At 52.4% G+C, this 21,028-nt stretch overlaps 1 protein-coding gene and 1 long non-coding RNA gene across 3 annotated transcripts; one reads left to right on the plus strand and one right to left on the minus strand.

The window, feature by feature from the left end:
• Positions 1-1,011: 1,011 nt before the first annotated feature.
• HELT (helt bHLH transcription factor) lies at positions 1,012-3,276 on the minus strand. 2 transcript variants are annotated; one of them, XM_025471814.3, is made up of 4 exons: positions 2,958-3,276; positions 2,392-2,496; positions 2,031-2,127; positions 1,012-1,658 (listed from the first exon to the last, which is right to left on the minus strand). In XM_025471814.3, exons 1-4 carry the CDS (start codon positions 2,982-2,984, stop codon positions 1,162-1,164), a joined length of 726 nt encoding a protein of 241 aa, XP_025327599.1. In that variant the 5' UTR covers positions 2,985-3,276; the 3' UTR covers positions 1,012-1,161. The 2 variants fall into 2 exon arrangements, with proteins under 2 accessions (XP_025327599.1, XP_025327598.1); XM_025471813.3 differs by having other exon boundaries at positions 1,012-1,661.
• Positions 1,243-15,534, plus strand: LOC112675221 (uncharacterized). The gene is made up of 4 exons (XR_003145820.3): positions 1,243-1,320; positions 8,348-8,555; positions 10,395-10,595; positions 14,021-15,534. It is a non-coding gene; the product is annotated as an uncharacterized LOC112675221 (long non-coding RNA).
• The last annotated feature ends 5,494 nt before the right edge of the window (positions 15,535-21,028 follow it).

Here is a 21,028-nt window from a genome sequence, read left to right on the forward strand (position 1 = left end):
ACATAAAACAGTAGCAGGCTCTTTTTGCTGTTTGCGTCTTAGAAGAAAAACATGATTTTGGTTTGCTATTTTAAATGCACCTCTGTGTCGTGGGGAGGGCGCGGGTCCGGTAGGACTCGAACACCCTCATCTCCTAAAGATCAGTGACCAAGTGTCCCCTGGGCGCTGGAAACTTTTCCTCCCGACGTTCTGGGTGGAGCAGAAGGTTAAAGTCCACCCTGGCTCCCCCCGGGGAAGGGGGAGAGGGAGGCTTTCTCTCGGCGGGCCTGGGCACCCGGACCCCGCGCCAGCGTTGGGCGGGGGCGTCCGCAGGGGGAGCGGCCCCTGGGGAGCGCGTGTCCCCACCCGGCGGCCTAGCGTCCCCGACGCGGAGCCCAGGTGCGCGCAGGAGGCAAGGCCAGCTTCCCCGAGCCCCCCGGCGGCGCCGAGTCCTGTCATCCTCCAGTAGCAAACCTCGTCGGGTGTTGCCTTGAGCCACACCTCGGGGGGCCCTTCCTCTCCCTCCTTCCTCCGGAGACGTGTTCAGGCTGGGAACGGAGTCCCGCATCCCGCGGGCCCGAGGGGCGCGGCTCTCCAGGCCGCCGGTGCGCGGGGCGCGCGCGATCCCCGGCTCCTCTGGCGGCAGGCGGGGCGCCCCGGGCCCCTCCGGCCGGGGTCCGCTCGGGCCCGCTGGGGGCGGGTCCTCGATTTGCATTTTCGGAGGTGCGGGGCCCGGGTCTCCGCGCGCTCCGGGCTCCGGGGCAAATGCCCAAGGTGCGCCCGGGTCGGGCGAGGCTCTGCTCCTCCGGGAGCCACGACTTCCCGCTCCATCCCGGGGTCCCTCCCTCCTCCTCCGCACACCCCGCAGCGCCCCCCTCGTCCCCGCGCCCCCGGGCCCTGAAGGTCGTCACCTGGGCCCTTTCCGGCTTGCTGCGCCCTCGGCACCTGCAGGGGTGGTTGTGGAGGAGCGGAAGGTAACAAAGAAATCCAGCTCTCGGGGCTTTATCAGAAAACGTTTATTGCCGGGGGTCGGGGGGTCGGGGGGTGGGGGGGGAGACCAATTTGCTCTTGGCCCTCTCCCACCCGGCTGTTTTGTCGGCGCCGTATTTACACCTGTACAGTATGCAGTATTTCTCGTCGGCAGCGCCCGACGCTCGGAGAAATCCGGCGGGCGAGGCGGCGTCAGAGCACCGGGGGGTGCTGGGGCGGGTGCAGGTTGAGGGCGTTGGGGTGGGCGTGGCCGATCAGGTTCAGGTAGTGGCGGTCCAGCCCCTGCACGGGCGCCAGGAAGGGGCTGTGCGGCTGCGCGGGGCTCGGGAGCGGCACGGGCGCGCTGGGCAGGTAGGGCAGCGCCGGGCTGCGGGCCGGGCCGTGCGGCCAGGGGAAGGGCCCGGGGGCGGCGCCCTGCGGGAACACGGAGGCCTCCCCGGGGCTGTGGGCCGCGAGCTCGGGCCCCGCCGGGTGCAGCTGATGGGAGAAATCCGGCTCCGGGAGCGAACCCAGCGGCTGGAAGGCGGGCTCGGCGCCCAAGCGGGCCTTGGACTGCAGGAAGGCGAGGATGCGCGCGTACTTGGTGTCCTTGGTCTCCATCCGCTCCACGGTGGTGAGGTAGTGCACCAGGTTCTTCATGCACTCGTGGTAGCCGTAGTGGAAGTAGTTGGCGAACTCGGCTAGCAGCTCTGCTGGGGGGCGAGGGAACCGCGGGGGGGAGGCGAGAACCGTGAGCAGCCCCTTCTCCACCGGGGCCCCAGGCGGGTGCCGCCCATCACGCTCCCGGGCCAAAGCCCCCGCCCGAGGCCTGTGCTCTCTTACCCGGAGACCGGAAAAGCGCAAGCAGGCGACCCCCTTTTCCTTAAGAGCCTGACGCCACCCCCTTCCCCACCTGAGAGGAGGCGACGGAGCCAGCACCCCACGACCTGCCCTCCAGCGCCCCCACCCCCACCCCCACGGCCCGCCCCCGCCTCCGGCCGCATCCCGGGAAGGGATGCCCTCCAGCGCTCCCACTCCCACTCCCACCCCAAGCCTCCCTGCCCGGGTTCCCCGTTGCCCACCTTTTTCCCTTCCCCGGGGAAAATCGGCGGAGTGCAGGGCTCTCAGGTACTGGACGGTCATCTCGAGGATCTCCGCCTTCTCCAGCTTCCCGGAACTCTGCAAGAAGGAGCAAGGGCTCCTCGCAGCGACCCTCCGGGCGCGAGCCGAGCCGGGCAGGCCGGGTGCGCGGTTGTGCGCGGAGCGGCGGGCAGGGCGCTGCGGAGGCCCCGCGCCAGGCCGCCAGGGGCCCGGGGCCCGGGGCCCGGGGACGCGAGCCCGCGGGGGAGGCCCTCTCCGTCTCCGCGCTGCCTGCACCCCTGCCGGGGGTGGCAGCCGAGGAGCCCCGGCGCCCGGGCCTGCGGGCTCGGCCTCTGACGTTACCTGCTTCGCCAGCGCCATGGGCACCGTCTTGCCCAGCTCGTTCAAGCAGCGGTTAATCCGGTCCCTCCTCCGCTTTTCTATGACTTTGTGGGAAACAGGGGTTCTCTGCGAACAGAGGTTCGTACGTTTAGGATAGTTTTGCCCAGGGAGTCGTCAAAGGCACGGCCGTGGCTGCGTGTCCACCGTCGTCCCAGCCCCCCACGCCGCCCAGGGCCGGCCCCTCCCGGAGGGGGGCCGTGCCCCTCCCCGCAAGGGTCCCAGGGGCCCGGCCTCTGACGCCCCGGCCGGTGCGCTCCTCTTCCAGCCCCTCGACCCGCTCGGGCCGGGCTCCAGCCGAGCGCCAGGCCGCCGGGGAGGTGGCCAAGCGGCCTCGGGCCTGGGCTCCCCCGGGAGGAGGAGCCTCGTGTCTCTCCAGCCGCTTTCCCTCCCCCCAACCCCTCGAGATGCCTCCGCTCGACGGTCCCGGGTGCCGCGTCCCCAGCGTCGGGCCCGCCAGGTGGCGGCTCGGGGAGTCGGACGCCCCCCGCGGCCGGGGCGCAAGGGCCGCCTGGGCTCAGCGGACTCACTTTGCGTTCCTTGAGCCTGTCTGACATCCTGGTCGGGACGCGCCCTCGGGGGAGGCGGTGGCGCGAGGCACCCGTGCCCTTTCCGCCTCGTGTGCCTCCTCGGGCGTCCCAGGTAGACTGCAGCCTCCCAACTCCGAGGCACCGCCTTATAAAGCGGTCATCTAGGGCTGCAAGTGCATTCACGAGTTGAATTATTCCATAGGATTAGGGGAGCTGCGTTTGGGGGATGTATGCATTCAAGATCAGTTTTAAAGACGTTTAAGAAAAAAAAAAAATTAGCAGCCGAGGGGGGCGAGCTGGGGGCAGATCAGCTTTGTTAATCCACGTGGCCCTTCAAAGGACACGTGATCGGCGGGGGAGTAGCATTTGCATGGCAACAGCCCCGGCGGGAAAAGGAGGCGGTAAACCGGGGCCGGCGGGCGTGCGGGCGCCTGCAGCAGGCGCAGGGCGCCGGGGCGCAGCGGCCGCGGGCACCGGGGGGCGAGGACCCTCACAAAACAGTGTCGCCTCCTTTAGTCCCACCGCTGAGTCTCACACGATTGCCTGTTTACAAATCCCAGCAAGCCCGCAGCCCCAGCGCCGAGTGCGTTTTAAAGCCTGTCCAGAGTCATTAAAGTAATTAAGTAAGCCTTTAATAGGCTGTTCCGCCGGGTTCAAGGGAGAGCTCTTGGAGACGGAGGCGCCCCGTTTGTTCCCAGGCTTTTCTCACACGACTTGGTGACACGTCCATCTCCCCCCTTTTTGTTTACACCGCTTTATTTGTCCGGACATCCCGGCAGGTGTGGGGCTGCGGCTGGCACACGAGGCTCCCGCCTCGCCTCGCCCCTCCCGCGGGTCTTTGGCACGCGACGCTCCCCCCTTGCTCCCTGACCACGTCGCTGTGGCTTTCTTTTCTCCCCCCTCCTCGGGCTCTCTCCTCGCGGGGGGAAGAGGCTCAATTTGTAGCCTATTATCCTATACGAAAATGTCCATTGAAAAGTATGAATAGTTTCATCGGGCTAAATTTTAATAATGCCAGAGGGTGGGGGAGGAGAGACCGGCAGGCGTGTGTGTATGTGTGTGTGTGTGTGTGTGTGTGCATGTGCATGTGTGTGTGTGAAGGGGGGGTCGGAGGATGGGGGGGGGGTGAACACGGAGAGGAGTGGGCCGAAAAGAAAAGGGGGAATGCAGCTGGCCCAGGCGAGCATTATACGACGTCACCTGCGAGAGGGGGCGCCTACAGACCCCTATTCATTTGCCTAATTTTGGTCAATTTAACAAACTTCAGGAGAAATTATTGTGGCTTTGTCAGGGAGGGTGAAGCCTTCTGATCGAATTAACAGCATGTTTTGATCCGGTAAATGTCATTAGAAAGGGAGAAACAATCGCGCTTAGAGTGCTCTGAGTAATGCGCCCAAGTGGAGACGCCAAAGCGCACGGCTCACAAAGGGAGCAAGTAGCTGCCACAGGGAACTTTTGTACCCGCCCATCGCCCAAGTTTTGACACAAAAAGGCATTATTTCATACTTGAATACGTTTAATCCAACGATTGTCTATTTTCTGCAAACATATTTTCACAGCATTGTTAACTTTTTATGTCCCCCTTTCGCGGGCGCCTTTTCTTAACGTTTGGGGGCGGGAGAGCGCAGACACTTTGGGCATCAATATTTGTCACTGAAAAGGGCTCCGTGAAGTTAGGGAAGTTGATCTCTTTTTTATGGTTTTAGAGAGCGAATATATCGGGGGAGGAGGAGGGAGGGAAGGCACGAACAGAAACCGGGGAAGAAGTTTGCTGGACGGGCCCGAGGGGAAGGAGGGGGGCGGCGGCGGCTGGGAACTCTCTCGGCCTCCTGCGCCCCTGCGGGCAGCCGGGCCCGGGTCGGGGGGCCTCCTCCCCCGCCCGCGGGGCTCCGCTCGCGGTTGCAGCCTCCCACCCGCGCTCGGGGGGCTCCGGGCGTGCGGGGTTCGGCTGGGGCGTGAGCTCTCTTGCAGATGGAAGCTATAAAAATGGTTTTTGTTTTACGACCTGCCCTGGAGCCACCGAGCTCTCCCCTTTTTTTCTGATCTGTTCCATCTGAGAACCACCGGGACATCCCTTTGGATATCTGCCCCTCCCTTTTGCACCCCACCTTTTGCACCTCAACTCTCCACCTCGCTGGGCCGTGGCAGGGCCCGGACTCTCCCTCTGGGTGTCGGGAGTCCTCGCCAGGGGTGGCTAGGGAGGGGCCCCGCCGGCTTGTGGGAGCCAGGGGGCTCCTAGGGCGCAGAGGCAGGCCTGGGGTGCGGGGCCTCGGGGAAGACAGCGGCCCACCCGCCGCGGCCTGGGAGGTGTGGGGCTTGCAGGGCACCACGCACCCCTAGGGTGTCCCTCTCCGTCTGCCTTTCAGTCTCCCCGGGACGTTTCTTTTCTGCTTCACGCCAGATTGGACACGACCCGCACTCTCCCGCAGGTCGCTCTGCCAGCCCGGGTGCCCTCTCAGGGGTTGTCGATTTCAGTATATTCACTCGCACACAAAGGGATTAAACACCAACCCTTATCATCCAAATTAACTAACGTGAATGGGTAAAAGGGAGCGCGCACACTTCTCACCCCACCCCCCCTTTTAAGCCCGGGGACTCGGCGTTGATCCTCTTACTGCTGGTGTTAACCACCAGCTGCAGGCACCTTCCACGGGCCAAATCTCATCCTGTGCAAACTGTTTAATTTCTCGTGTTTGCTCGCAGAGCTGGGCTCCAGGGCTTGCCCAGGGCGGTAAGTACCCGCGTGTGGCTAGGCGGGGTGGGGTCCAAGTGAAGGTGGGTAGGTGGCTGGAGGTGGGGTACAGGCGCGCTTCCTCACCAAGCCCTCCAGCCTCAGCGGCTCTTTCTGGGAGAGGGGGACCACGCCTCACCCGATTCAGGTGAGGCAGAGACTTGCACTCCCACCCAGCCTGGAGGCTCCAATCACAGTCCCAGAAGGTGGGGGCACCCCGGGGCCCTCATGGCCATCTTTTCCTGAATCCTTCTCTGCAGGATGGCGGTCAGGTGTGCCCAGATCTCGACCTAGTTTCCACATAGAACCAAGCAGAGTCTGGAGCTGTGGATGCTGGAGCCCAAGGGTCATTCACATCTCAGCTCCACCCCTACCAGCTGGGCCAGACTCTGGGCTGGGCCTCAGTGTCCTCTTCTGTAAAATGGGAATAATTAATGTATTTACAAGGTCACAAGGCGGCCACTGAAATAAAGTAAATAAATATAAACAAGGCACCTAAAATAAGACAGGGACTCAATTAATGACTTCATTTTGCCCAGAAGTCTCTTCTGCAGTGGCCCTCATGTAGTGTTCCGTGGGGTTTGTGCTGTTGTGTGATATTTTCATTCATTCCATATTTTCTTTCTCATCTCTAGGAAAGCTTTAACTCTCCTGAAAAGGCCACAGTACTTCCTCCTGAGAGCTTTGTTAAGTTGACCCAAACTGGACAAATGACTGGGGCCTTAGATGCCCCCTCTTGCGGGTGTGACATTATCCGGTGCTTGCTGGCCAGCTGGGTCCTCTCTGTGTGGGAGACTGAAGAAGGCCCTCTTTTTTTTTTTTTTTTTTTTTTTTAAAGACTCTTCATGAGAGACACAGGCAGAGGGAGAAGCAGGCTCTATGCAGGGAGCCCAATGCAGGACTGGATCCCGGGACTCCAGGATCACGCCCTGAGCCGAAAGCAGACACTTAACCGCTGAGCCAGCCAGGCGTCCCACGTGCAGAAGCCTCTTAACATCAGAGTCATTTCAAGTGATTCAACGACCAGCATCAAAGCAAAACTAGGAAGACTCAGAAATTAGACAATTCTAATTAAATATTGATCTGCACTTAGACTCCTGGTATCTAAAGACCTTTGTTGGAGAATACCGCAATCACCAACAGAATACCTATGTCATGGTTGCAAATATTGCTTTCTCTTTTTTTCTTTTTTCTTTTTTTTTTCTTCTTTATAGAAGTGACCTGTAGCTTCCAAACACTGAAAAAGATGGATTTTGGGGGTGGGAGGGTTTCTTTGCAATTCCAGAAACTGAGGATTTATGGATTTAGGAAGGGGAAGAAGAAATAATTGAAAAATAAAAATGTAGCGAATATTTGATAATCTCAGCTGAATTGCTCTAAGACAAAGTGTTCTGGGTGACCTCAGAGCTCTCCCTCCAGCTGTCACCTTGAATACCCAGAGCAGGTTTTCCTAGTTGCACTAATGGGACTGGGAATTTAATCAAGTGGGAAAACGTGAGTCTTGTCAGAGGGTGGAGGAAACAGCTCTGGCTGACCCCCTGCACTTCTCTGGTACCAGCAGGACAAGGTATGGAGGGAGTTGAATTCCTAGGCTCTATTTCTGAAGCGAGGAGCGTCACAGAATGTGGGATGGCAGTCGGCTTCCTCTGAAAGGAGCCTAAAAGACCATCAAATCCAACACATCATTTTACTGTGGGAGAATCAGGAGCAAGGAGGAGACCTGGCATTGCCTAGTGGTGTGCAGCAAGCTGCTGTCACACTGTGATCCTACTTCTTGATTTGCTGTGTGACCCTCCAGGGCCAACTGCTTCAGCTTGCTCTCTGTTATTTTGCAGAAGAGCCTAGTCAGGGACACTGTGATGTAGTGCCAGCAAGCATTTTGTGGGGTATCCTGTTGCCTTGGGCTGGTGTGATTGTTGTCAGAGGCCTCAGCTGCCTTCGTGAGCCTCCTTTACGGGCTCCTGCTTCTCACGAGTCCCATGATAACAGCATGTTGTGAGCACTGCTAGGAGCCAGAAGCTGGGCATCCCAGGCAGAAAAGGACGTGGCCCAAGGGCTTGTACTCTAAGAAATAAGTGTGTATTTTACTGATGGCTCCAGTCCACTAGCCTCAATGCAACGGTCACTACCATAGCCTCTTTTAGCAGACGTGCACCAGGAATCCTATTGGGCTGGCAATTTTTCTGGACTTTTCCTTCCTTGGCATCCTTGATTCCTCACCCACTCTGATCACCAACAGTATTCTCAACTCAATGATGAGGTCAACAGGAAGTGTGTGGCAGGGATGGTCCCTGTTGGTGCAGCCGGGTGAAGATGAGGTCCAGGGGCACCTGGGTGGCTCAGTGGTTGAGTGTCTGCCTTCAGCTCAGGGCGTGATCCCGAGGTCCTGGGATTGAGTCCCACATTGGGCTTTCTGTTTTTAGATATAGTACCTGACAGCCTTTGCTGAACAGGGCAGCAGCTCTGAAACCACACTTGCTTTAATAAGCACCACCCTTTATCCAAATGCTTTTCAGCTTCTCTGCCCTCATGGAAACCTTGACACCTCACACACCTGCTACTAGAATCTGATGCCTTCAGAAGTTGGTTTGTTTTTGTTTTAAGTGGGGGGCAAAAAGTGCTCTAATGTCTTGCTACTCACCTGTGCTTCTCACCCCAGCAGTGTCCTCACCACCTGGGAGCTCCTTAAGAAATGCGGAACCTCAGGCTCTGCCTCTTATCTAATTAATCTGGATATGGATTTGAACAAGATCCTCAGTGGACTCCAGTGTACTTCAGAGTTCCAGAAACACTGCTCTAGCAGAACTTGGAAGCCACCGTTTGGTGTTTAACAACTGATGGTTATCTGATGGGCGAATAAATCCCAGGTAGGAACGCCACCCCAGGTGGCAGCAGGAGGGCAAAGGCAGAGGGGACTTGCAGGCTCTCCTAGGTGGTACTAATTAAGTGCATAGATTGAAAGGTTTCCTAGGAACCGAGGGGGCTTTGTGGCTCTGCTTGTTCACATATTCTATAGGGTATTTGCAGTACTTCCCTTAAGTACTGTCTCCTATATGCGATGATTTATTTCCTACTTGTCTCTCTAGTACTTGAAAGTAGTAGATGCCTTCAAATGTGGTTTTTCAACATTGTTTTGTTGAATGAAGCAAAACTGGGAGAGGAGCCCTGGGGATTATTCTGGCATCATGCTAGAGCTGATTCTATAGGCAGTCTCTCACGGGACCCCATATTGTCTTATTTTACCGGTTATTTTCAGACTTAAAAGACCTACAAGAACTCAGAGAAGTATAAATATAATTATGGAGGATAATACTTTTGGGGAGATTGCAGGATAGATGAGGCTGTTGTTTTCCCTCTTTTGATGTTAACATGGCTTAGAAAAGTATATTGCAGATGCTGTGAATGGTGTCCCGTATGGGCTTTGATTTTTTTTTCTAGGCAACTGGCTTTCTTTTGGGTTGATAATTACAGCTTTTTGCTCCTGGTTAACTTGAGTGGCCTTCCCGAAGTTATGACTGAGGAACTTTGGCTCATAACTTTGACTCTTTCTTTAGCATAAAGATTTCAGCTGCTCTTCAGGCTAAATTTGCACAGAAAACTAGAGATACACATTACTGAAAATAGGAAATTATTGTAAATTATAATACATGACAGAGAACACGGGGGAAAGACTCCAGGTGGGGAGAAAAGGAAATTACAAGGAATAACACTTCCCTTGTATGGGCTGTAATCAAGTAGCAGAGGTCTGATGAATGGGTCACCCGGATCTGTGCCTGCAGGTGACAGCCCAGCTCCTCCCCTCCCTCCCTGTCCTCTTCATTCATTCACCACCAGATCTGGCATTCACTGCATGCTACGCACTGGATGGGGTGACATCGGAGCCCCTGAGAACAAATGTAGGGTTCTTTGAAGAATCTACAGGTTCCCACGTGTGAAAAGAGCTGTCCTTCTTAGGGACAGACCCTCATTTGTAATTTGCCTGTTCAACAGGGCCACACTCCCCCTGGAGGGCCTAGAGCAGAACTTGCTTCTTGGCCTTCCAGCCTCCTGGCTCCAGCACTCCTTGGCTTGTGTCTGCATTTCTCCAAACTGTGCCTCTGGGGTCACACCGCCTTCTCTTCTCCCTCCCTCCCCTCATTCGGAAAGATCCTGGTGCTTGTGTTTCAGACCACCTGGTCAATCTCCCTTTCTTAGGATCCTTAGCTTAATCAAATATGCAAAGTCCTTTTTGTGTGTGATATTCCCAGGCTCCAGGAATTAGACGTGATGTCTTGGGGTGTGGGGGGGTGGCAGGATGTCAGCCTCAGGTCGGTACCTGGGGCAGTGCCATAGTGGGAGCTCAGACCCACTAGGCACTGATGCCCTGAGAACAAGGCCACCAGTGGGGGCAGAGGCGTGGCCCACAGAAAGTGGGGTGGAAGGTGAGGGAAAAGCATGCTCTGTTTCCAAACTTAGCAGAGCGATCCCTTCTCCTTCCTGTCTTTCTTCCCTGTTCCCTCTTCATCTTTTCTTAGCCCTTTTTCATCACCGAACTCCTGGCTCAGGATTAAAGCTGCTGTGAGACATTTATGCCACATTATGAGTTAGGCCATCTTTAGTTTCTAACCTAAGCCTTTGTTACCATACTTGCTGGTGTGCACACACAATGGCTCTGTCTCAAACCTAGCTAATTAAGACTCAATCTTTCTTTCCCCCGACTTCTCCAGCATCCTTCGCCTAGTTGGCCGCAGGTCTTTTTGGGAATGCTGTACCCCTGCACAGTAGGACCTGTGATCTGAGGAGATCTTGGATGTACATCCCAACTCCGCTTATGTGAAGGTCTTGGGCAAGTTGCTGCACCCTGGTTTCTGCATCCATGAAACAGAGTTGATACCTCCTTCCTAGGCTTATTGAGTTAACTCAGCGAGGTAATGTTTGTGAAGTTCCTGCCGCAATGCCCAGGCCCTAGGGGGTGTGCATGGGCTGACATCCTCATGGGTTGGTCTGGTGGGGCACCTGCTGTCTTCCTGGAACACTGCTGAGCCCTCTTATGACAATGGGGATCAGCCCCCAGTTGCTGCCTTTCAGGAGTTTATTGAGTGAGACAGACCCAGGAAGGGAATCTGACGCGAGCTGGCAGGAGGCAGGTGGTGGTAAGAAGAGCTCAAAGAGGACTTTCTGGAGGAGATGATTAGTGAACTGAGTTCTGAATGATGAGTTGGGTGTGTTGTTTCCTAGGGCTGCCACAAACATGGTAACTTGAAACAATGGAAATTAATTTTCCTAAGTTTTGGAAGCTAGAAGTCCAAAATTGAGGTGTCATCAGGGCCATGGGCCCCCTGAGGACTCTAGAAGAGATTTTTTTCCTTGTCTCTTCCAGCTCCGGGTGGCACAGGTGCTCCTTTGTTTGGGGCAACATAACTTGGGTCTTTGCCTCTGTCTTCACGTGGCTGTCCACGTGACTCTCCTCCTCTTATTAGGACATTTGTCATTAGATTTAGGGGCACACCTGGATAATCCAGGATAATCTTGAGATCCTTAATTATATGTGCAAAGACTCTTTTGCCAAATAATGTAATAACCGCAAATCTGGTTGGGCATTAACTTTTGAGAAGTTCAACCCACTGCAGCGAGTAGGAGGTAGCCGGGCAAAGTCAGGTGGGAGGGCTGCCCTTAGAAAGGGGGTGGCACAGAGAAGGGCACAGAGGCATGGAATGGCTTTCTGGTTTTGGGAAACATAATGTAGTCTTACTAGCTCATGCACTGCGAGGAGGGCTGAGGTAGGAAATGAGTGGAGAGGCAGTCCTGGGTGGGGGGCAGACTGGGCACAAAGTAGTAGAACATCTGTCAGAGGCTGAAGTAAAGATGCTGAGGTTCCGCATGAGAGTTAGAGATGGCTGAAGATGTTTGAGAGAGCAGATCCAGCAGGACCTGGAGAAGGATGCGACATGGCAGGAGAAGAATGGGGAAGATCATTGCTGGGTTTCTGGTTTGGGGAATTGACTACTCGGAGACCCCACTGATAGTAGCAATAAGGGGGGAATGTAAGGAAGCCATGGATACAGGGCAGGTGGCTAGGAGAAGATGGCTGATTAATTTGGGGCATATAAATCCTAAAGCTCATATAAACACCTGTAACTGGGTGCCTGGAAGATAAGATAGGAAACTGCAGGTCAGAGATGAAAGAGGTCAGTGTCAGTGTACAAGGACCCACAGACAGTTACAGTGGATGAAATCACTTACGAGCTTAAAGGAGAAGGGAAGGGGGCCAAGGACAGAATCCTGGAGGATGCTCATGGGCACAGAGAGGGAGAAGGCCACCAACCAGGAAGGGGTCATTGGAAAGGAAGAAGAGCTCAGAAAGTGCTAGGATTCCTAGGAGCCAAGGTGCAGATGGTTCCAGAAGGAAATACTCCAAAAAGAAGAGTTGTGAGGATATCTGGTGATGAATTCAGCCCACATACCTGAAAAGACAGTCCTCATAAACTACGGGGGCTGGAGGGAGTGGGGCATGAGGTGTATCTGTGTAGCACAGACCCACGCAGAGCCCAGGCCACTGGCACCCTGCAGAGGGCAGTGGTGGGTGGTGTCCTGCTCTTTCTCCTAGGCTAATAATGGTCAGCTCTTAGCCAGCATCCCTCCCCTTCCTTGCACTAAGCGCTTTGCAGATCTTTGCTCATTTAATCCCCACAATGCAATGAGTAGCATGTTTATTTGCCGAGGTGTGGGGATTTCAAGGACACTTGACCCAAGGGCTTAGAACCATTAAATGGTAGAGCTGAATACATAACCACCACCATTGCCTTGAGCCCATTGAGCTCAGAAGTCACAGAAGAAGACTTCTCAGCTAAGAAACTCACACCCACCCTCCAACAACCAAATGTAGCTGCTACTTCACCAAGCTGGAAGGCAGTTCTTCTCAACATGTCCAGAGACCTTGTAGATTTATTCTCCCTCTTACATCCCCCAAAGGTACAAGTTACCCATAATCATCAGATACTTCAATTCAGTTTTCTCTCTCACTCTTAATCTCCACATTTCTGATACTCCAGTTATATAGCAATGTTCCTAAGCTCTTTTATACACCAAAAGCTTTTTGACAATGCACATCCTGAGGTCCATGAGAGAGACTATCTAGGGTGCCTGGGTAGCTCAGTCAGTTAGGTGTCCGACTCTTGATCTCAGCTCAGGTCTTAATCTCAGGGTCGAGTTCAAGTTCCACATTGGACTCCATGTTGGATGTGAGCCTACTCAAAAAAAAAAAAAAAATTTTTTCCCCCCCATGGTTTGGTTTTCAAACACCATGTGTTTGGATCTGTCTCTTTGATTTTGACGCCCTGGTCCATAATCTGGCCTTTATTTGGATACCGTTGCTGTACAATGGCTTGTCAATAATGTGAGGTTATGTTGTGGTTATCAGATGCTTAGGATAATGAGCATCTTTTTTTTTTTTTTAAAGATTTTATTTCTTTATTCATGAGAGACCCAGAGAGAGAGGTAGAGACACAGGCAGAGGGAGAAGCAGGCCCCATGCAGGGAGCCTGATGCAGGATTCGATCCCAGGACTCCAGGAAGGAGAAGGCAGGGCGGAAGGCAGACCCTCAACCACCGAGCCACCCAGGTGTCCCATGAGCATAGGTTTTTAAAAAATCCTTTGTCATAGGTTCTGATGTATTTCTCAATTAGTCAATGTGTGGCCTTTTTTCTTTCTATTAGGATAGTTGATTCCCTCGCCCCTTACCTCCTTATTGGCTCAAGAGTAAAGTCTGTGTGATCAGTTTAAAGTTTACTTGATTTGCAAGACTCATTTTGAAAAAAGATAAACGGTATTAGTATTACGATCCGGGAGCTTAGTGACCTGGAGCTGGGCAGGTTTGGACAGATGGGGGTTAGCTGGTGCCCTCTAGTGGTCGGAACTATTCAACAGCTTCTAAGAGGAGGGTTGACCTTTGTGGGCTGCAAGCTTAGAAAGAAAGGAGTCTGCCTGCCTTGGACTTGCTGTTTGGATTGTGGCTATGTCTTGCCAGGGTGCCTCATCTCTCTGGCTACAGTATTTTTCTGTATGAGTTGGGGTGAACAGTAGTGAACAGTCAGCATGTACAATAGGCTGCCCAGGGAGACCGGTCGGGTGTGAAGGGAAGGCAAGAGGGCAGGTTTGCCCCCGCAAGGAGCCCTGTCATAGCCTCACCATGCTGCATGTGAGCTCTCCGAGGCCAGGACCCTGACTTCTTCATCTTTGCATTCCTAACCCTGACCCAGGGCCTGGCATGGAGAAATTATTCAAATAAATATTGAAAGAAGGGAGGCCAAAAGGAAGGAAGGTGTGTTGGTAAACTTGTTTATATTTACTCAGGAGCTGGAAGATCAAGATGAAGTCTGCAAAGTGGAGCTTAGCGTGGTACCCCTCACATCAGAAACACGACCCAGAGGTGATGATGGCACAGCTGCTGGAGGCCTCACGCTGCCTGGAGGAAGAGTAGCACCTGGATCCTGGCACTACAGCTTGGAACACTTCTGAATTCTTTGCCTTCCAGCAGAAAGGGGGTTTCTTTTTTTCTTTCTTTTTTTTTTTTTTTAAGATTTTATTTATTTATTCATGAGAGACCCAGAGAGAGAGGCAGAGACACAGGCAGAGGGAGAAGCAGGCTCCATTCAGGGGGCCTGATGCAGGACCCGATGCTCGAACTCCAGGATCGCGCCCTGGGCCAGAGGCAGACACCCAACCCCTGAGCCACCCACGTGTCCCATAAGTGGGGTTTCTCTGCCTGCTAGAGTGGGATGTGGCTTCTCTGAAGTGCAGCTTGCAGAGAAGTCAGTTTTCCCACAAGGGGCCTTGTATGACTTCTCAGCCAGTCCTCATTGGAGTGTTTTTGGCACAGCTGTTGGCAGAGCTCTCCTGCCAGGTGACCTGGGTTCTGGTTCTGGCTCTCCACTCTGTAGAGTTGGGACTTGTCGACCATGATTGCATGGGCCAATTCCTTAAAAATCTTTCTCTGTCTCTTTTTCCCTTGTACACACAGATACATACACACCCTCTTGGTCCTGTTTCTCTGAACCCTGATCAATACTCCCAGAATCGTGTTAGCTCCTGGGTAGAGTGATCAACAGACCTGAGAGACTCAGCCAGCCTCCTGAGAGAGTCCCTTAGCCCCCTGAGAGAGTCCCTTGCAGTGAGGGATTGGAGGTCCGATGGTACCTAGTGATGGCAGACAGTGGACACACAAGGCGGGGGTGGTTGGAGAGCAGACTGTGGTCAGGAGAGACCCCCAAGGAGGACATGGGTTTGGGTTGACCAAGGATGAGTGGAGCACCTGGAGAACCAGGCTGTGGGGCAGTCGAGGCTGAGGGAGCGTATGAAGCAGGGCATGGAGGTATCGAGGAGCCACGGGGAGAGGGGGCAAGTCTCCTCACCCCTCCTCTCTGGTTGGCTGTCACTTCCAAGGGAAGCCTTTCTGGCTTCTGTATTTGGGTGAAGCCCTTAATATATAGTCCCAGCATCCTGTACTTGTGACACATAATCCCATTGTTGTGTAATTGCATTTTTTAACCGATTATTTGATAAATAATCTGTAATCTGAGTGTAAAGTGACCCGGAGAAGCTTGTTACTGGTGATGGGGAAGAGAGTGAGGGGTTCTTACTGAAACCCATGAGACAAGTGACAGAGTGACGAAGGCGGTGGCCATGGGGATGCCGGGGTGGGTGGAGACAGACGTCAAGGAGAAGGGGCTGTTTGCCGCAGGGCTCTAGATTGTCTCTTTCTGGTTTATTACGATTTCCCCAGAACTTAGTGTGGCATTTGGCACACATAGGGACTCTGTCACGTTGGTTATGGAATAAAGGAATGCCTAGTAGACACGTGCCTGGCACACAGTGGTGCTTCCTGAATATTTTGCCCAGCGCCTGAACATTTTGTTGCACCTCAATGTTGTGTACTTTACCGAGAGTCCTAGCCGCCAGGGTCCTGCTTCGAGTGTTGAGACATCTGGCTGCCTCCCATATCTTGCAGTAAGTCCTGAAGACTGTTGTGTGAGCCACCAGGTTGTGTGCACACCAAGGGGGAGTCCCTCTGTTTGTGACAGGTTGGGGCGAGTCCTCCTTTCCCTTCCCACCAAACAGAAAGCCCCATTCTCTTTGGGAACGCAGGCCAAGAGTATGCCCTTCCCCAGACTCGGGCAGTGAATCCTTGTCTGGTCTGTTGTATGTGCCAGGAACGGTATTAGGAGCTTTACACATATTGTTTGATTTACTATTTTCAGTTCTTTGAGGTGTTATAATCTTCATTTTCTGGAGGAGGAAACTAAGGATGGGTCACCTGGCTGGTAGGGGTAGAGAGGGGAGGGCCATCCTGCAGGCTCTGTACCCTCCTCTCTGTGCCAGGAGGTCTCAAGCCTGGCTGCCGGTTGATCACCTGGGATGCTTTGTTGTAACCCAGGCTTGGTATTCCATCAGCAGCTCCAGGCGCAGGGCCCAGGCATCAGTATTTTTCAAAGCTTTCCAAATGTTGGCAGTGTGCACCCAAGGTTGAGAAACACTGTTTCTCAGGCCTCTCCTGGGGCATCTCTCTGGCTTCCAGATTCTTGTTCCATCACTCCTTGGCTGTCCCAAACTTGGGATACTCAAAACAACACTCTGCCCTCTTCCCCTAAATTTGCTTCTCATAATCTTGCTTTAGAATTCTTTCACCCAAGGAACATGGGAATGTGGGGTCGTCTGTGAGTCTAGCTTTGCTCCCACAGCCTCTGAGTCCTGCTGATTTCATCTTGACACCTCTCCAGTCCCTCTCAGGATCCCCACAGCTACTCTCATTACTGCCTCATGGGTTTTCCTCTTGAGTTTTGGCAATAGCCTCCTAACATTTTGCTTGCCGCCAGCAAGCTCCCCCAGTGCGTTCTATGTCTACTGGTGCTAGGGCCATCTTCCTAAAACGCAAAAATCCTTCAGTTGCCTCCCATTGGCTTTGAGAAAAGCCTCCCAACTCCTCAATATGCCCTATCCTGCTCTAAGATACCAGTCTTCTGCTGCGTTATTTCAGGCAGCCTACAGTCCTGTGTTAAAGCACCTGCAGTGTTTCCTCAGAGCACTAAGCGCCCCTGTGCCTGCCTCTCCCTGCGGTTTCTTGTGTTTCCAGCACCCCTCTTTTCCTGGGTAAATTCAGTTTATCTTTCATGACCCTGTTCAGGAGCCTCTTCCAGGGGCCTCCCTAAATGACCTCTGACCACAGAGCTGGTTTGGGTATTCCTCCCATGTGCCGTAGTGAGAGCACCTTGAATTATGTTGTATTTTCCTACGTGGTTGACTGTTTCTCCACTAGACTGAGAGGCTCTGAGAATTAGGCATTATTTTACTCATGCTTGAACCCCTGAAGCCAAGCAAATTGCCTAGCATGGCACACAGCACACATGTAGTCACACAGCGTGTGTTTGCTGAATGAGGAAGTACCATGAGATGAGACAAAGCTTGGACCCTGATGGTAGGCCACCAATGCATAATGTTGGAGTTGAGAATGGACGGGATATAGGATAGTGGGGAGAAAGGAAAAGGAAAAGGCAGAGAGCCATCAGAAGATTCTAGTATCTGGGGTAGGAAGACTTAAGCCTAGTGTAGAGCTTCAGATACAGAAACAAGGAGCAAGAAGGGAAAGGCCAAACTTATGATCACATTATTTTTTTATAAAGATAGGAACATTTTTAGAAAACATCTTGCATGCATTCAAAAAGCAACTACATCTAACATGGTGTCAGGGGAATACTTGATTCTAGATTCTTGAACTATCTTAATTAGGAGTGAATGTCTATCTGTACGTTTCTTCTGTCTGTCTGTACGTTTCTTCTGTTTCTTCTGTTTCTTCACCCTGCTGCAAAAGGCACTTACCATATTTGTGGCAAATATGGCCTTTCCTATGTGGGGGGAATCTCTGCATTAGGACTTCTTCGCCTGGAGGTAGAAACCAGAATTCAGTGTCCCAGTTTCCCTTGAAGTCCGGGCACAAAAACTGACCTAGAATCTGCCAGTCAGACTTTTATTTGGAAGAAGGCAATCTAAGAAAAGATTGCTGACTGGAGTGTCTTTCTGGAAAGGGTGGCTTGTGGTGGCAGATGGACGCGCAGCATTCAGAACAGCAGTGGCAGAGGCCCTGATAGGGTCCTCCAGTGCTCACTGTCACGGTGGGACCCTCCCTCAGTGGCTGCGAGGTGTGAGAGAAGGCCTGCGGGGTGAGTGGCTGTGGTTCCCGGCTGCAGAACCCCCTCCTCCCAATTCTCTGCCGCTCCTGGAAACACTGTAAGCTACCTTCTATCCTTTGACAAATTTTTTTAAATAAATATTTTATTTGTTTATTCATGGGAGACACAGAGGCAGAGACACAGGCAGAGGGAGAAGCAGGCTCCCTGCGGGGAGCGCCATGCGGACTCAATCCCAGGACCCCGGGATTGCGACCTGAGTCAAAGACAGACGCTCAACCACTGAGCCACCCAGGCGTCCCAACAAGTTTATTTTCTGTTTAAACACTCCAGTGGATTCTATTGCTTGCAACCAAGAACCTTGACTGATAGGACTGCTTAGACCTAATAGGATAAGGTGTAAGGTGTCTGGGAGAACCTTGTGATCAAATCTAAAAACCGAAGATAGACTATGGTGTAACAAGCAAAGACAAAAGAAAGTAGAGAGCTTAGTCTTAGTATCCAACAGGATGGGATTCAGGTCCTCCCCCTTCCCGACAGGCACTGTATAATACTAATAGGTATAATTATAAGGAGATAAAATAGCAAGGGGGATTCACAAACTGAGTCCTACAGTACCTCCATTCGTAAAGTGGGAATTATAAGCAATATAAAGAGAAGTCTACATTTCCTACTTCTAGTCTGTGACATTGAGTGAGGAAGAGCTGATTGAGGGAGATCGAATTCATATCTTGGGAACAGAAAATGGACCTTCTTCCTAAGTGCCTGGGTAATATTTGTCAATTACAGATTTTCCAAGAGTATAAACAGTACAGAAAACATTCAATGATCATCACATAATAAAATCAGACATTAATAAAGCCAGAAACAAAATGTCTCTTCCAGTAGGAGGTTAAAAATCTATTTACATATTGAAATACTTAAAGAGGAAATGATAAGATGTCTGGGATTGGGTTAAGATGAGCCAAGATTGGTCACATACTGATTGCTGTTGAAGCTGGGTGGTGAGTATATAGGAATTCATTATACTATTCTCTCTACTTCTGGGTATGTTTGGAATTTTCCACTAAAGAATTTTAAAAGCACTTTATTAAATGTTCTTGGTATAAAAAGAAGGTATGGAAATCAAAATTGTAAAATTTCTAGGAACCAACAATAATGAAACTTATAGAATATAAAGCAGAGCTCATGAGAAAACTTATAGTCTAAATACTTAATCAAAAATAGAACTAAATATTCAACTCAAAAAACTGAACAATAGAGAATAAGAAAAGAAGCCAAAGAAAAGCAGAAGTAAGAAATGAAACACAGATAAAAAGCAGAAATTCATAAATTGGTAAATGGAAAAAGGTGGTGCTGAATCCAAAAGCTGGTTCTTTGGTTAAAAAAAAAAAAAAATCCTTAGCATCAATCTAGAAGTAATGAAGATAACTTGCAATTAGAATAAAAAAAAAAAATCCTGAGAATAAAATGCTTACAACTAAGTGGGTCACAGGCTTATCGCGAATAATGCTATGATGCCCACCTTTTTACCCAGATGTTTGCAGAGATTGACCAGTTGGACCATAAACTTGATTATGTGCTAATAGCAAAGGTGGATTTGATGCAGAACACTCATGTGGAAGGAAAAGTATTTGCAGAGGAATTTTGAAAAGATGAAGCAATTGTGCCATAACAGGTTTTCAGTGAATTTCTCCCTAAAATTGAGATGTGCCCATGAACAGAATATTTCCCTTCACGGTGATCACTTTGGCCTGGGTGGCCGCTCCCGTGGCTTGCTCCTGGTTTGAGCAAGCACTCCCTCCAGCCAGCACCGGAGCCAGATGCAAGCAGCTGGTACAGCCTCCCCCATCAATCTCAGCTCAAATCCTCTCTGGACAGAGCTCTGGTCAGAAATGTGAGCTGAGTTCATTTTGGCCGGTCATCCCCCTCCTCTCCAACCTCCTCCACCCCTTTGTTCTCTCTTCTCTCTCCTGCTCTATGCCTCCCAGGTAGGTCACCGTGGCTCTGATGACTTTCCCACCAACATTTTCCATTCTGCCCTTGTCCACCACAAGTCACACTTTTGCTCTTGTCTGCAGAGACCACCTCCTGTTGAGTTGCTCATTCTCTCCTGTCCCATGACTGCCATGCCCTGAGGGGACCACCTCTAAGCTCTGCAATTCCATAACTGAGGCCCAGAGGCTCCTGCGCACGTGTGTGTTCACCTCTTCACCTCTGGTTCTCGGTCCCTACTCTACTTTGGCCACTCTGCCTTGGGTCCAGTTATCCCTGGGGAATATTCACCTGGGAGATTGTCCAAATGCCTTTCTAACCATAATCCAGTCTCTCCCAGAGCCTCTGGCTCTGTCATTACACATCCCACAAAGATTTCGTTAGCACCTGCTATGCCCTAGGGACCACGCAAGGCACTGAGATGCGGTCGTGGGCCAGAGACACGGTCCCTTCTTGCTCAGAACCTGTTCCAACTGGAGGAGAACAATAATCAAATAAGGACCTCATTGTTAACTGAGGCAAATGCCGGGAAGAAAAGCCCTGCTACCCATCCTGTTCTGATCACTGTTGCGGTCTCCTCTACATTCTTCAGGCGCCAGGAGGCCCTGCTCACCCCCACTTGTTTTCCACGCTACATCATTGAGTCCTCTCTCCCCGCTCTCCCAGCTCCCTCTCCCCTTTCCTTTGGCAGACCCACAAGCACAGAGTCAACTCTGCTTTACCTCTTCCTTCCGTGAAACTGGGCTCCTGAGTTATGCTGATGTCACAAAGCAGCATGAATGGGTGTCCACCCCCCACTTTGAAAACATCCAGCCCTAAATGCACCCTCAGGGCTGCTTAGCAATGCTCACACACACGTCCTGGTCTCCTCAGTTATCATTCCAGACTCGCTCACCTTTGCCCCTGCATGATCTTACACCCTCTTCTCTGGAGATGTCTTGGTGTCTTCACAAAGAGAGTGGTTACTGCTAAGGAGAGCTCTCTGCCCCCCCACTCTCTCCCCACACACCCACCTGGGTTATATTCCTTCTTACCCCTTCCCCAACACCCCCCCCTGCAATAAGGAGCCCCTTCTCTCAGGGGCTCATTTCTCCTCCCCTGCCTCTCACCTGGCCCCTGTTTTCTGAATCCCATTAACTTCCTACCTCTAAGAACTTGCTCCATGGGGTCACCCCTTCTTTTCCCA

Source organism: Canis lupus, chromosome 16 (genome assembly GCF_003254725.2).
Source record: "Canis lupus dingo isolate Sandy chromosome 16, ASM325472v2, whole genome shotgun sequence".
Lineage (NCBI taxonomy): Eukaryota > Metazoa > Chordata > Mammalia > Carnivora > Canidae > Canis > Canis lupus.

Excerpts from the sequence above, each read along its gene's own strand:
- HELT (XM_025471813.3), bottom strand. The coding sequence starts at position 2,984 with ATGTCAGACAGGCTCAAGGAACGCAAA. Across the intron at positions 2,497-2,957 it reads ACAGGCTCAAGGAACGCAAA|AGAACCCCTGTTTCCCACAA; the intron begins GTGAGTCCGCTG and ends CTCTGTTCGCAG. Across the intron at positions 1,662-2,030 it reads TCCCCGGGGAAGGGAAAAAG|CAGAGCTGCTAGCCGAGTTC; the intron begins GTGGGCAACGGG and ends CTCGCCCCCCAG.